The sequence below is a fragment of the Prinia subflava genome, chromosome 20 (assembly GCF_021018805.1).
Source record: "Prinia subflava isolate CZ2003 ecotype Zambia chromosome 20, Cam_Psub_1.2, whole genome shotgun sequence".
In the NCBI taxonomy this organism is placed as follows: domain Eukaryota; kingdom Metazoa; phylum Chordata; class Aves; order Passeriformes; family Cisticolidae; genus Prinia; species Prinia subflava.
The window spans coordinates 7,963,433-7,979,199 of record NC_086266.1 but is presented as its reverse complement, the minus strand read 5'-3'; the positions used below and the strand labels follow the sequence as shown (position 1 = coordinate 7,979,199).

At 52.0% G+C, this 15,767-nt stretch overlaps 1 protein-coding gene across 1 annotated transcript; it reads left to right on the top strand.

The window, feature by feature from the left end:
* The first annotated feature begins 2,981 nt into the window (after nt 1-2,981).
* LOC134560608 (uncharacterized) lies at nt 2,982-12,621 on the top strand. Its single transcript, XM_063416775.1, has 9 exons — nt 2,982-3,202; nt 4,061-4,174; nt 5,270-6,955; nt 7,529-7,628; nt 8,274-8,422; nt 8,590-8,702; nt 9,200-9,289; nt 10,302-10,424; nt 10,938-12,621. The coding sequence occupies exons 1-9, from the start codon at nt 3,142-3,144 to the stop codon at nt 11,121-11,123; spliced, it is 2,622 nt and encodes an 873-aa protein (XP_063272845.1). The 5' UTR covers nt 2,982-3,141; the 3' UTR covers nt 11,124-12,621.
* The last annotated feature ends 3,146 nt before the right edge of the window (nt 12,622-15,767 follow it).

Here is a 15,767-nt window from a genome sequence, read left to right as displayed (position 1 = left end):
TCCCCTCTGTGCCCCATTCTCTGAACCCTGCCCTGCACGGGCTGCTTCAGGCTCTCAACACCAACATTTCCTTTTCGGATCCTGAATGTTCCTTCCCTCAGATCCCATCTCTCAAATGTGGATATTTTACACTTTGCTGAGTTTAGAAATTAAAGAAGTTATAGATTTGAAGGGACCCCACAACGTCCAGCTCCTGGCCCTGCACAGGGCAGCCCAACAATCCCACCCTGTGCCTGAGAGAATTGTCCAAACACTTCTTGATCTCGGGAATAATGAGGTTTGTCATCAACAGCACCATCTCACCATTTATTTAATTCCAGGGAAGTGGCACTGGGAATTCATGGAGCCCTGAGCTCTGGAGGGCCCCCAGCAGCTGGGTTCAGTGTCTGGAGCTCGTTCCTCCTGGCTCTGCTCTCATGGAGATGGTCCTGTACCTCTCTATTTCAGCCCAGCCCTGGCGAAATAACTGTGCCCTGTGGAGGCTGAGAGAACAAAAAACTCCCACAAGAAGGCTGCAGGGTGTTTTTCAGGGGTTATTTATAAGACATGTTCCTTGGGGCTCTGTCATTTTTGGGAGAGACATGAAGTACATCCTGTGGGTAATGAACTCGTGGCTTGGCAGGGTGTCCAGGCCGGGCAGGCCTGAGGAGGAGCCTCACTGCTGCTGCTTGGGACTTCATTTAGGGCATGTTTCTCCCAAAATCAGGGATTTCAGGCACCCAGCTGCTGCCTGAACAAGTAGAAACAAGAAACGCGTGACAGAGGCCTTGCAGTCCCACTGATCCAGCCCAGGCTGTGCCTCTCAGTTACTTTTATTGCCCAGAACAGGAATTGAGATATGCATAAAAAACACCCAGAGTCTTTCTCCTGCTGTTTGTTTTGCTATCTGAGGAATCCTAACTATGGTTTAGGGGTGTATTTTTTCCTCTTGCATGAAAAAACAGCCGAGTGATGTTGCAACCTGAACAGGTAATTTCTCCTTCCTGCAGCTGCTTCAGAAGCAGTCCCATTAGCCATGGAACAAAGTGGCCAGAGGCTGAGGGTTTCCACAGCCTGCCTGCTGCAAACCACATCAGTTCCCCCTGCTGGTTGTAAACTGGTTGGGCTGGTTCCCCTTACTGGGATAATTGGTGCAACTGGACCAGGCAGGCTTGTTTCTTCCCTTTGGAAAAACATCTGTCTCAATAAACATGTTAGCCCTGAAGATCTCTCTGCTATGAAGAGATGAGTGATAAATGACATTTCTCAGCTGGGTTATTCCACTGGGTGGCCCTGGCTGTACACATTTACTGTGGGCTTTGGTATTAACAGGTGACTTTAACCTGCATTAAGTGAGGAGGGGTGGGAAGGGACCCTCCTGCTGCAGGGTGACCATAGTCAGAGATACCAGGAAGGTTTGGGAGCAGTGGTGGGGATCCAGCTGGATCCAGCTGCCATCGAGCTCCAGCTGGCTCCGAGGCAGGAGGAGCAGGGTCCTCTGACAGGACCTGAAGCTCTGGGGTTGTTCTGGATGCTGCCATTGATATCTTGGAAGGCTGAGCTGGAACAGAGACTGGGCAGAGCTAGAGGATAAAGCAGGGATTTATTGAAAGGCCTGCAGGATCCACGTCAGGCAGGACAGGAGCCTGGCCAGGACTACACCCAAGGTGTATCCAAAATGGTCACAAAATGGACCCAAAATGGTCACGAGGTCTCAAATTTTTATAAGTTTTGGTTCATTCGCATTTTGGGGTTTAATTGTTCAATTACAGCTTCAGGTTGTGAGGTCCCATCCTTCTTGTTCCTCCCTTCAGCCCACCTTTGTTTGTGCTTTTGGGCCTGAAAGTTGTCCTTGGTCTCCAACAAAAGGATTTGTTTTGTGTCCCTGCTCTGTGAAGAGCTGAGTGACCCTGACTGTGAGCTCAGAGCTGCACCCCCGTGCAGCACAGAATCTGAAAACATGAAAGAGAAAACTTAAGGTATCATCACAGCTCCAACACCTCTTGGATGATCCCACAGGCCTGACTGAGCTCCAGCCAGTGCAGCCCCATTCCCAGAAGCTTTCCAGTCCTCCAGCCCTGGCTGTGGAAGAGGATTTAGGGGGGATCACAGAGCAGGAACACCAGAGCTGGCTGCTGGAGGAGCTCTGCAGAGCCAGCCTTGGGCAGTCTAACAGTGTTAGTGCAAAGCTCTGCAGGCTGTGCTGCAACTTTTTCTGCTCAGGAGAGTGGGATTTGCTTTAACTGGAGCTGAGTCCCTCAAGGGAGCAGTCCCTGCACTGCTCCATCCCCACAAACAACACACCAGGAGAACAGAGCTCTGCCAGCTCTCACAGAAGAGCTCCCTGACAATTCCCACCCGCCCCATGACTCAACACCATCCCCAGGCCAGTGTCCAGTGCTTTCTGCAGCCTCCCCTCTGTCCATAAGCACCTTTATGCCCTGATCACGCATTCCCAGGGGAAGCAGCAGGAGGCTGCCCACAGGTCCCTCATGTCCCCCTTGGGACACAGTCCTGGCAGTGTTGGACACTCACTCCTGACCTGGAGAGCCACCAAGGCTCCTCTGGGCCGGAGGGGCTGCGTGTGCAGTGACAGATGGACACAAGTCACCTTTGAGGGAATGGCACTGAGTCTGCCCTGGTTTGCCCAGCTCAGGGGGCTGGTGCCAGGCATTCAGAGCTGTGACAGGGACAAACAGCAGGCCTGTGGTCAGCGTGAGGAGAAACAAGTGGTCCCCAGGGAGCTGCTGGGCTTGCAGAGGGCTTGTTTGCTCCATCGAGGTGGATGCTTGCAAAAACCGTCGGTTTAACCAGTGTCATTTCCTCACTGGCAGGAGCAAAAAAGGCAGCAAGGGCAACAAACCCTCAGCCTTATTTTTCAAGTGTCTTTTTTAACAAGGGTTAATCAAGAGTAAAATTAAGAGGCCTCTGGAGGGAGCTACCAGCAGCCCACGCTGACTCACAGCCCCAAACTGACTGCAGCCAGAACTTCATTTGCATTTCCTCCCGCATGCAGAGAGGAGCAGGAACAGAAGAGGTCTGTAGGGAAAAGGGGTGGAGAGCAGGGAGGACCGGCAGCAGCGGCGATGGTTTGGTTATAAAGACCATGGGAGGAAAGAGAGGCAGCAGTGCAGCCCTCGGCCGGGGCTGCGGCGCGCAGGGATGGGCGGCAGCGGCGCTGAGTCACTGCATTCCTGCATCGGGCTCCTGGGCATTTCCGCAGGTAGGCACCGCTCCTGGCATCCTGGCACGGGACACGGGCTTGGGACGAGCTTTCCGGGACACCCCCCTTTTCCGAGGGGGCTAAAGAGGCTGTTTGTCCGTTCTCTGCCTGGGGAAAGCTTCTCGATCCAGAGATCCCAGCGCCTGCTTCGGCGGCCAACAAAATATTTGTGTTGGCTTCCAAGGGCTGGCCTGAAGTTCTGTACTTGTTCCACGCTGGGTGGGAAGCAGATCCAAACGTTTTCATAGACACTGTAGTAAATCATCTCAGTTTGGATGCAATTTCCTGCCCTTTCCTTTTCCAGCCCTTCTCCCCGCAGCTCTGTTTTCTGTGTTCATTCCCTTTCACATGCTCCTTCTTTGTGCTCCATCTTCCTGGATTTTTTCGGCTGGTTTTCCATCAGTGCAAGGTTGAGGGATCAGCTGCAGGGTGTGTGTGTCTGTCTGAGTTTTGTATATCATGGATTTTTACCTTTATCCAACTTTCAAACTCTTTCGTACAGTCCCAGAATGGTTTGGGTTGGAAGGGACCTTAAAGATGATCCAGTTCCATCCCCTGCCATGGCAGGGACACCTCCCCCTTGGCCCAGCTGCTCCAAGCCCCATCCAACCTGGCCTTCATTGGATGGGGCATCCACAACCTCTCTGGGCAACCTCAAGTGATTAGTTTCAAGTTTTTTCAAGCCAGGCACCCAGAACGAAGTGAGACCTTGGGCACAAACCGAGTCACAGTCCCTCAGCTCCTTAGGCTTTCCTATTTGCAGATCTTGCCCTGTTATTTTCCCTCCATTCCCTGCTCTGTCCACCCTGGTTCTCTCTGGGTTTTGGGCCGGGTTTATGAGTTCTTTGTGTCCCACAGGTTCTCTCTTGCTGGCCGTGCACTTCTACAGCTCCCCCCGCGCCGCCCCGCTGATCCCCAGCACAGCCCTCGGAGTCCTGCTGCTGCTCTTGTCAGCCCTCCTGGCCTATGCAGGTAAGATCTGGGGCTGGCCAGGCCCACAGCCTCCCTCCCAGGGCATTGCACATCCAGCTCTGCTTTGCCAGCAGGGTACAAACCATGGCAGCCCCGCTGGACCACTCATCCCTTCTCCCAGAGGAGTGTGTTGTCCAGAGCAGCTGTGGCTGCCCCTGGATCCCTGGCAGTGCCCAAGGCCAGGCTGGACAAGGCTTGGAGCAGCCTGGGACAGTGGAAGTTGTCCCTGCCCATGGCAGGGGGTGGAATGGGATGAGCTTTGAGGTCTCTCCCAGTTCAAACCATTCCATGGCTTTGGGTCAGCACAGCAAATTTTTCCTCTATAAGCAAGAAAAGAAATCAATGTCTTTTTTAAACAAATGCTCCACCAGGATCTAGAGGTTTTAACACACAGAATACACAATTTCTGTCCCGGGCTTTCTGAGAGTGCTTTCAGCATCCATGGATTGAAATGTCCATGGGTAAGTGCCAAGAAACTGTGCCTCTACTTATCTGAGAGAAGATAATCACTGCCTAGAGAAAAACCCACATTTTCTAGAATGAATGTTGAATTATTTATTCTTTGTAACTCATAGCAATGAGAACACAAAATCAGAGAATCATCAAATCACAGAATTGTTCATGATGGAACACCTTAGAGATTGTCCAACCATCACCAGCACTGTCACCATGGTCACCACTAAGCCATGTCCTCAAGTGCCACATCCATGTGTCTTTTGAACACTTCCAGGGATGGGGACTCCACCACTGCCCTGGGCATCTGTGCCAAGGCTGGACAACTCTTTCCATGAGGAGTTTTCCCTTATACTCAAACTAAACCTCCCCTGGCACAACTTGAGGCCATTTCCTCTTATCCTGTCTCTTACTCCCTGAAGAATAAGAGACAGGACAACAACCCCTCACAACAACCTCCTTCCAGGTAGTCGTAGAGTGATAAGGTCCCCCTGAGCCTTCTTTTTTCCTGGACCAATCCACCATCAGGCAGGACCTGTGCTGATCCTTGCTCTGTAGTGATCCTGCTTCCTGCCCTTCCCGACCCCTGCTTCCCACATCCTGCTCTCTGAAATCACAGCCCTGTCTCCCTTTGCTCCTCAGGGATCCGGAGGAGCCTCAGGAACGCCTCCCTGCTGGTGTCCCTGTGCCTGACCCTGTCAGCCTTCTGGAGTGGCTATGGAGTCATCCTCATCCTGGCTGGGCAGGGCGCGCTGCCCGAGCCGGGGGACGCCCGCGACGCCCTGGTGCCAGGCCTGGCCACCCTCACGCTAGCCCTGCTCCTGGTGGCCCTGGTGGGCTTCCTGTGCCACAAGCCCGTGCTGGCACTGCTGGCCGCCGCGCTGGCCCTGGCCAGTGCCCATGAGCTGGCCCTGCACTGCAGCTCCTCGCTCGGGCCCTCGGCCGTGGCGTGCAGCCACCTCCTCGTCTGCCTGGTCGGGGGCTACTTTGCTCTGGGGAGGATGCTCTTCTTCCTGACCAAAGGGAGAGTCGCCCTCCCGGGCACGGATCTTGCTGGGAAAAAGGCCCAGGAGCAGGGCCGGGGCGGCACCGGCGGCACCAACCCCTTTGCAGCCCCTGGGCTGCTCCTGAACGCGCTGTCAGCCAGCGTCTTCGGCTGCAGGCTCCTGGGGGTCACCCACACACTCTTCCTGGGCCACGTGCCCTGGCTGTGGGCAGCTGGCACCTACCAGATTGGCATCTGTGTGTTGTCCTACCGTGCAATGGATGTCCTCATGGCCACAGCCTTTGGCTTCACTTCCATCCTCAAATTCGCTGGAGGTTACTGCCTCCTGTACCCCACCTGGCAGCCAGAGGAGCCGTCTTTCCCAGCCCCGTTCCTGGTGGTTTTCTCCATTCTTTTTGCTGTCTTGGCTCTTTTCCTCTCCCTTCAGAGCCCTGTGGATGGCCTGTACTTGCTGGTTTTTGTCGCCTACTGCATTGCCTTGGCTTGCAGTCCCCGGGGTTTTTTCGCAGGTGGCCCCCAAGGCGTGGACATGGCCATTTTTGTGGCCTCGGCCTTGGTGGCTCTGATTCACCTGTACAGGGTGAGGGGAAGGGCTAAGCTCCCTCCAGGGAAGGGTGCTGTCAAGGCTCTCCTTGCTCGCAGCAGCCTCCTGAAGCTCCGTGAGGGGCCAGACCTTCATGCTCCCTACCTGGGCTATTCCAAGTATGCTGATGCAGAGGTCCTTGCCTATGCCTGCAGTGTCCTGGCTGCTTTTGCTCTGACAGCCCCAGGAGACCCCCAGGCTCCCCTTGCCACCGTTGTCATTCCATGGGTGGTGGTAGCTGGTGGGATCCTGAAGCTTCTTTGCGGCTCGGTGGCCTTTGCGCGGGGTAAAACCCTGGAGAGCAGTGCCTTCATCCTCTACTCTGTCATGTGGATCATCTGGGGCCTGGCCAGGTATGGTGGCCTCTATGGCACTGCCAGGAGCTTCCACGCAGCCGTGGGCATCGTTGCCTTCATGCTCTTCAACAGCTTCATTGTCTTCTGCTCGCTCTTCTTGAACATGGCCTGGTTCTTCTACTCCCTCACGTTCACGCTTGTTGCTGTCAGCTTCCTGCTGGATGCCATCCACGCTCTCCCCTCTGGCTACGACGTCGCTGCCACCCTCACCTTTGGGCTGGTCAGCTTTTACTGCTTCCTGGCTGCCCTGTCCAGCAGCGCCTTTGAGGGTTGCTGCTTTCCCATGGGGAGGCCCATGGTGCAGCTCAGCGGTGTCGGGGCAGGAGCAACCAAGTGCCTTCACCTGCCCGCCAGGAAGGCTTCCTCAGTCAAGAGAACTGCAGGTAAGGGAAGAACAGAGGGCACAGTGTGGGGAACTTCTGGGAGGTTTTGTAGCAGAACACTCTGAAAAGGACATTATCCCAGTCAGAGGATCACAGAATGGTTTGAGTGGGGAAGGACCTTAAAGCCCATCTTGGGCAGGGACACCTTCCACTAGACTGGGTTACTCCAAGCCCCATCCAGCCTGGCCTTGATGTGGCAACCTGGATGATGTGGTGACATTTCGGTGAAGTGGTTACAGGAGTCACGAGCTGAGTCGAGCAGCAAATTCCCTGCTGTGTCTCCTGCATCATTTCCCTGAGTCGTCACTTGGTCTGAGACCCAGGAACCCTCCCAGCTGGGGCTACCACCAAAGCTTTGCACGGAGAAAGCAGAGCCAGTGCTTGGTCCTTGCTCTCTCCACGCTGGCCCCGAGCCCCCCTAAATGCCAGGTGTCCCCTTGGAGGAGTGCTGGGAAGCCACACTGCCAGAGCTGGGAAGGGGAGAGGAGGGCACCACACGGTGACAGCTCTGCTCTGGGAGTTCCACCCCTGGCCCGTCCCTCAGGGGCTCCCACCCTGTTCCCATGCCAACAGATATCCTGAGGAGCGGTGGCACCTGTGGCATCCCCACTGACACCGTGTACGTGCTGGTGGCCGCCTGCAGCCGGCCTGACGCCGTGGAGAAGGCTCACCGGTGAGTCCTGGCGCCAGGGAAGGGCTCAGGAATCTTCTGGAACTCGGGGCTGCTGCTGAGTGCTGGCCACAGCACCCGGTGAGACGAGGCAGCTCAGCCTTGGTGGGAACAGCACGGTGGGGAGGAGATCCAGGGCAGGAAAGGAGAGAGTTGGGCTGTGGCTGTGTTCTGGGGTACTGCGGGCTGATGGAGCCTTGGACACCACAGGAAACCCAAACCAGTGGCAGATGGGGCAGGGGGTTATTGTTCTTACTTGGAGATTGTTCTTACATGGTTGTTGTTCTTATTTTATTGTTCTTATGTGTTGTCACAACGAAACCCCTCTGGTGACAACAGACTCTTGCTGTAAGCTGGAGCCCCTCATATTGGTGGGGTTTCCTCAGATCTTGGGCCGTTGGGACCTTTACTCATCACTACACAAGGAGTTAAAGTCTTGATTTGGAATAGATATTTCTGATTGGGAATAATCATTAATGTCCCTTCCTGTCCAGTCAGTGTTGAACAGTCCTACTTTTACTCCAGACTGGTGACCTGGGGCAGAGCTTGCACTCCTTGGCTTAGCTCTAGACCTCTCCAACAGTTTCCTTTCCTTGAATTTAAACCCTTGTCTTACTTCCAGCCTCATGTTTTCTTCCCTCTTTCCAGGTCCAAGCGCCAGGCTCAGGATCGCCCCATGTCCCTCTGGATTTCCAGCCTAAAGCAACTGGAACCTGCCAAGCATTTGTTCACTCCCCTCCTCTGGGACTTCATGGAGGCTGCCTGGCCATCTCCCATTAGCTTGGTCATTCCCAGAGGTGAGGAAATGCTGTTAATTCCAAGCTCTCTGGAGAGCTTTGGGTTTGAAATTCCTAGAACTGTGAACCCCTGCCATACCACACATTCCATAGGGATATCCCTGTTAGGATCATTGTGTTTGGACTGATGTAAATCTCCAAGGGCTGAGTGACTCTGCTTGGTGCAGGTGAATGGGTGGATTTCCTGGGGATGAAGGACTCTGCCAAATACGTTGGAACCCCTCAGAGCGTGGCCATCCGCATCCCTGACTGCTCTGTCACCACTCACCTCATCGACCTGGTGAGTCACAGCACCTTGGCCCTGGTGACCAGAGCCCTTCCTGGAGAAGGGCTGGGGTCTGCAGGCAGCTGGGAGGGAATTATGGCAGCAAAGAAGGGAAAAGGAGCAACCACCAGATCAGGAGATCAGGAGAATGCCCTTGACAGACAACTTCATTTCCAATTAGAACACTGTTGGAAGCATGGACCTCTCTGAGGCCAGAATACCTTCAGAAGGTGCAGAAAGTGGCCACAGAACTGTGATACCCTGACTGTTCTAGGTCTGGGCAAGTGCTGTTGCTGGAAAGCAAGGTGTCATTTCATGGCCACCATCACTGAACCCAAATTTATCAGTGTTGGTCACTCAAATGCAGTTTGGTGGAGCTGTAGTTGCCTGCAAAGGTGTCTCACCTGGGTGAGCCACACTGAGCTCTCCAGAGATGAAGTTCAGAGCTCGAGTCACCTCTTTTATCCCAAAAGTCCTGCTCAGAGCTTTGACTCCCGTTTTTCTGTCTCCAGGTTGGCCCCATTGTGGTCACATCAGCCAACCCAACGGGAGAGGCTGACACAACCCACCACAACCAGGTGTATGCCAAGCTGGGAGATAAGGTAACCAAGAGATGTGGGGATGGAAAAATGCAACCACTTTGTTTCCAGAAGGCAAATCAATGGATGATATCAGGAATCTGGGAAAGCCTCTAATTTAAAAAATATTTCCTGGATGCTCCTCGTGCTGGTGTCAAAGAGAAAGAAGATTTTAAAACACAGGTCTTGGTGTGAAATCAAAACTCTTCTGCTTTACACAGTGTAGTTATGGCCTGGCAACGTGAGTTGGTAACATGGGATGGTGGGAGCAATAAAAAATTCCTTCTTGCTTACAAGCAATCAAATCCTGGGGCTTGAATGTGCCAGGGGTCCAGCTGAAATTGGGCTGTGAGAACTCAGGGATTCTCCTCTAAAGCTGGGGCTGGTCTAAAACTGGTGCCAAGCTCCAGAATGTTCCTGGCCTTTAGAGCTTTCCTGGAAGTGCCATGGTCATGTCCTTTCATTGGTTTAGGTGGGAGATCAGGAAAGGTTCTTCCCCAGAGGTGCTGGGTATGGCCCAGGCTCCCCAGGGAATGGGCACGGCCCTGGGGCTGCCCGAGCTCCAGGAGCCTTTGGAAGGGTGGAATTGTTGGGATGTCCTGTGCAGGGCCAGGGGTTGGACTGGTGGTGCCTGTGGATCCTTCCAACTCAGGATGATTCCATGATTCTAAGATTTCACTGCTGAATTCTGAGGGTTTTGCATTTTGTGTCATCATGGCAGCTTTAAACAAGAGGTGGGATGAATCTTCCATCTCTAACTCCTCCAGAATCAAAACTTCAAACACATTTTCTTTGTGGATGGGACTTCTCCAGAGTCCTCAGCTGCTGTGATCCTGCCTGTGCTGTGCTGCTGACCTGCACCCCACAGAGCTCTCCCTGTCCTTGCTTGGAGGTTCATTCACTCCAAATCTAGTGCTGCTGTCACTGCAGTGGGGCAGGAAGGAGCAGCCTTGCCTTTGATGAGAATTATTTGCTGTTGAGAGGGAAAACTCTCCCTTTCCGAGGGCAATTTGGTGTGGAAATCTGCTGTTTTTAGGTGGATGCAGTTCTTTGTGGAGGCCCTTCTCCAGAGAACATTGCCTCCACCGTGGTGGACTGCACCAAGATCGACAGCGGGAACATCGGGTTCTTCCGAGTTGGCATCATCCCCAAGTCTCAGGTGAAATTCAAATGGATTTAATTTCCATTCCCTTTCTCCATTGAATGAGTTTCAACCTGAGGATTCCCAATTCAGTAGGAGACAAAGAAGTCTGTGATAGCATGAGGAGTTACCCCAGGTTAGTGGGAGGGACAAGAGCAGAGCTCCATGCTTCTGTCCTGATCCTGCTCCGAGCACTGGAGCACCTCTGTGGAGCTGGGAACGAGCAAGGTGGAGCTGATTCGTCCATGGAAAGGCTCTGAGATCCAAGGTCATGGACCTCCATGGGGCAGGCTCTCCATGTTCATCCATCCCAGAGGCCTCCAAGCACAGAAATTACTTCTGCCATCCCAAAACCCAGCCAGACAATTGAAAGAGAAGATCTTGTGAAAGGCATCCCTGCCCGTGGGGGATCTTTAAAGGTCACTTCCAACCCATTATTTTATGATTGTTTGATTATTTCAACAGCTGGAGAAGAAATCAGTGTTCTGCCCCAATTCCTAACCTATTCCCAGCTGTATTTCCTCATTCCAGGTGCTGCAGATCCTGGAGCAGGTGCAGAAGAAACACCTGGTGGTCCCCACCAGTGGCACTTGCCCCACAAAAGGGAGCAAGGAAGAGCTCCAGAGCTGTGTCCATGCCATGCACAACGGGGTGGGCAGAGCTGCCTTGGTGGAGCCGGATCCCACCCCCAATTCCCAGCATCACACCCGCTTCTGACTCCACAGCTCCGTGCTCACAGCGACAGTGCCTTCTGGAAAATGCCATTTCGGCCAAGCTGAGGGATGGGAGAGGCTTCCCAGCTGCAGGGGTGACTCATTCCTCCTTCTGTGGACACTGCTCAAATATCCCAGCGCGGTGCTGCCTTGCAAACCACAGGAAAATTTTCCCTTAGGGACGCTGCCAGCTTTCCCTGGAGATCAGTCACAACCAGAGCAAGCTTTCCTTTGGTGGCAGGCTGGCCCCAGAGTTACAGAGCTTTGTCCCTGTCACTGGGAGGGAACTCCTTGGATTTGGGGCATGGAGTGAGGTGAAGTGGTGGGGGAAAAACACTGCCTGAAACTTGAATCACAGAGAGTCCTTTAGGTGGGAAAGGACCTTTCAATCCTGGAGTCCAGCTGTCCCCCAGCCCTGCCAAGGCCACCCCTGTCCTCAAGAGCCACACCACGTGGGAGAGGAGGGGAGATGTCCAGGTGCTTTGGTGGTGGATCCAATGGTCTTGGCAAGGTCTGGGCTCGGAGCTGGGGGTGTCTCCTGCTGTGTTTTCCTCGGGGTGGAGGTCACCCGTGTCTCACCCCACTTGGGAGGTCTCTGCTCTGTTGGGAGAACCCAACACTCCTAAAAAATGCCGTGACCTGAGGTGTCATTTCTGTATTTCACACTCGGTGTCAGGGTGGAATTCCCATTTGGATGACTCCAATATTATATCCTTAAAGGTGCTGGAGCTTTAGGGAAGACCCTCCCTTCCCACATTGTGAATTTCAGGAGCGCAATCTCCATGTGTTTGAGGATGACAGGAGCAGGTCTCTTGCCTTACAGCCCAACCCTTCCCATCTCATGGCATGTTTCCTCCAGAGGGCAGATTCCATAGGATCAGAGGAAGGAATTCCAGCCACTCCAGGCAGTCATTTGTCTTCTCCAGGGGCAACCTCTCTGCAAACTCCTGAAATACAGGGAAGGAGTTGGAGACGTGCTCACCCATGACCTTACTGGCATCACTGGGACAAGCTGGGATGGCTCCTGGAGGGCAGCAGTGGGAAGTTATGGACTTTTTAGGAAGGACAGGCAGTGTGGAGTGGTGGCTGCTGACCAGGAGGAGTTGGGAAGGAGTCTCAAACCTTCATGAGGAGTTTTCCTTGGCAAACACTGCAGCTATGGCTTGTTCCATCTCCAAAAACTGTTGATCTTATTCTTACCTGACTCAGGTGCAAGGTGCTGATCAAACTCCAGCTGAAACCAATCCATTGATCATTGATTTCACCTGAAGTTGTGCTGGAATTTAAGGCTAAAAGTGGTGCAGCTGGAGGAGCTCAACCTCGATGAACTCTGGCAAAATGGGGTCTCCTCAACTTGTCCTCACAGAGCTGGCTCTCCTCCTGCAGAGAAAATTCCAGACAATTCAGTGTGTTCAATAATTTTGCTGGTCTACTTCTTGTATCTCCTTGGAGTTTATTAAAACTGGTTTTTAGAGAGCAATAAAATATTTTAAATAAACAGATCTCACCCAGAGCTGTGCAATCATGAGAAAAGCTTTTGGGGTAACGGGTTCTGGATGTGGAGTTCCTGGCCATGCAGGATCCGAGCAGGATCTCGGGAGGGAATCAAATCGTGACACTTCCAGGGTGGGGAAGAGGAGAGAGGGAGAAGATAACTCCTCACAGCAGCTCCTGGTACCAGCTCAAAAATGCCAGGGCTCAATTTCACCCCTTAATTACTAAAAAAATCCCCATAAACACCAAAATCTGAGAGAATGTGGTAAGAAGTGGGAGTTTGGAGAGATTCTGAGACATCACAAAGCCTTTTGGTGAGGGAAAACTGCCCTGGCTTAAACATATTGGAGGTGCTGTGGCCCTGTGCTGCAAATAGTGATTTTTTTAGTGTGGCACAAATTAAAAGTGGCTCAAAAAATTGTGGGTTTCACTTGATGCTTCATCTGGATCCTTTTTTTCCTCTTTGTCTCCATGTTTTTCGGTTTTTATTCACAGAAAATTGGTCTCAGTCTCAGGACACAGGGGGAAGCATTTCTCACTTTGCTGAAGTGAGACAAGGAGAGGTTTCATTTCAGACTTGGTTTTACCCCATCCACAGCTGTCCCGTGTACCAGCAAATCGGAAAGGAACACTTTAGGGAAAAGGAGATTTAAATGGGATCTTTCACTTAAATCAAGGCAAAAAATGATTTCTACAATTTCCACAGTTTGCCAGCATTTAAGGGGAAGCAAAACATCTTTGAAGAGAAGTGGAGAGAGGAAAAAAGTTCCAGTTTTAAAGTGGCAAATCCAAAACACTTCAGTCAGAAAGGGCTGAGATAAATATTTGAATATTTGGGTACATGTGCTGAGAAATCACGGATCAGATCTATTTTGGGCTATCAACAAGAGTATTTTCAAGAGGTTATGGTCAAAAAAGGGTTTTCCAGGCCTCCTGAGGGGAGCCCCTCACTGAGCCCTTCTGTCCTGCTCAAGGGGAAGGAACTGCTCCATTCCTGTGTTCCGGATAAGAGGGACAGAGGGGGGTGTGAGGTCCTCAGACCTCCACCACAGGGGGAGGAAAACCAGGAGACACTCCTCTGAAACCAATTTTGGTGGCATTGTCAATATCTCAGAGATCTTTAGGCCTAAAATGTCACGCTGGGAGACAAAACAACCTCGTGAATGGGGCTCTTTGTGACCCAGCCAACTCTCCAATCCCACTGGGGTTGGAAACAACCCGGGAAGAAGGGCTGTCCCACCTTCCTTCTGCCCTTTGTGGAGTCTAGACACCCGTGTCAATGGAAAAAAAGATTTTAAAAAGGATGTAAAAGAAGTGTATTTTCCAGTGGCAGGAAAAAGCCAGCTCACCCTTCGAGCACAGAGCGGTGCCATGGGGACAGGAACTGACTCAGTGCCATCGCCCGGGACGTGTCCGCGGCGTGGGTGCGCCTGGCCGGGGTGGGCAGAGCCCTTCTGAGGGGAAGGGCGGCTTCCCAACCACGGCTGGGGCCAAACCAGCCCAGCAGAGGCCTTGGGACATGGGCAGGAATCTCCCCTGGCCACTTCTGACCTACAGTGTTAGAAATGAGACGCTTGACACGGCCAATACATCAAGCAGCAATTCAATTTAATAATTGATTAATTGGCATGGTAAAGTGTGAGCAAAGACAGCTCGCTGGGTACAGTGGAAGGATTTTCCCTTCTGACTGCACACCAATTGCTGGACTTGCTGGTATTTTGTTTGCTATATTCATACATGTTCATAAGCTTTTCTCAGCAGTTTCTATTTCTAATTTTTAACATCATTATTCAATACCTAGAAATCGTAAATTTATGATGGTGATGTCTGGTTCCTCTCCAGTTTCTATACTCTATTTTGATCCATTTTAGATTTCAATATTCCAGGATGCACATCCAGGATTTGTATCCCAGGTGGTGGGGTCCAGCTTCCAGATGTGGGGTCCAGCTTCTATTTTCCACGTCTATCAATCTTTGATAGTGATGTCCAGTTTCCCTTTTTTCAAGAACCATAAATCAGCAAGCTGAAATCCTTCTTCTGTATCCAGGATGTTTTTCACCATTCTGTGAGGAAGTCTTTAGACCATTCTTACTTTTTTCTTTTGTTTAAAGCCTTTTTACATTCTAAAACTACAGTTTAAAATTCTTTAATACAAAACAAGCTTCTAAAGTTATAATTCAAAGACTCTTATTACAGAATAGCTTGAGGTAATTGCAAGGAAAAAGTTCAAAAACCTTCTTCTATGCTTTCCTCAGTTGTTTATTAGAACTCATCTTTATAACTGTCCCATGGCCGTGTTCCACAATTACAATTACACAGATTCTCTTTATTTACCTGACACAAAACACAACTTTGTATTCACAACATGAACACCAGGAACTGGGAGCTCTGGGAAGATCGGAATCGATGATTTTGGAGATCTCTTCCAATCTTAGTGATTCTATGGTTTTATGACTCTCCTTTGGGGTTCTTTCTCTTGAAGAGTCAAGGTCTGCCTGTGGCTTGGGATGGAGTATGGGGTGGAGGAAAAGGCAGGAATAAAGTCCTGCTTAATTGTGCCATCCTCAGTCAAAGCCAAGGCCCGTGATCCTGGCAGGGCTGGGGGCACAGCTTCTGCAAACATGGCCCGCACTCACCTCATTGCCTTCCTCCTGCTGCTCCTCCCATTCCCAGCCTGGGATTATTCCTGCAAAATCACCAGATAATCAGTTCTCTCAACAACAGAGGAACACCATCATTCAAAATCCTGGGCTGGGTTTTCAGCTGCTCCACAGAACAGCTGGGATTTAACACCTGAGGGGGGCTGAGCTGTGGTGCCCAGCTGAGCAGCCTGGTCTGGAGCTGTCCTGGAGTCCCCACATTCCTGCCAGAGGTAGCACTGGTTTAGAGATGGCTGGGTGACAGCAGCTGGGCCCTGAATAAAGCAGAAAATAACTGTTAAATCCCAGAATCCCAGACTCTTTGGGGTTGGAAAGGACCTCAAAACTCACCTCATTCCACCCCCTGCCATGAGCAGGGACACCTTCCACTAACCCAGGTTGCTCCAAGCCCCATCCAACCTGGCCTTGCTGCACATCTCTCTGATTGTGATTCTTGTGCTCCTGGAGCTGCCTGCTGTGGAACAGCGGCAGAGAGCTTATCTCCCTGGGGAATA

Bases quoted from the DNA above. Each gene is read 5' to 3' on its own strand.
- LOC134560608 (XM_063416775.1), top strand. From the start codon at position 3,142: ATGGGCGGCAGCGGCGCTGAGTCACTGCATTCCTGCATCGGGCTCCTG. The intron at 3,203-4,060 runs GTAGGCACCGCT...TGTGTCCCACAG, and splicing joins GCTCCTGGGCATTTCCGCAG to GTTCTCTCTTGCTGGCCGTG. The intron at 6,956-7,528 runs GTAAGGGAAGAA...CCATGCCAACAG, and splicing joins CTCAGTCAAGAGAACTGCAG to ATATCCTGAGGAGCGGTGGC.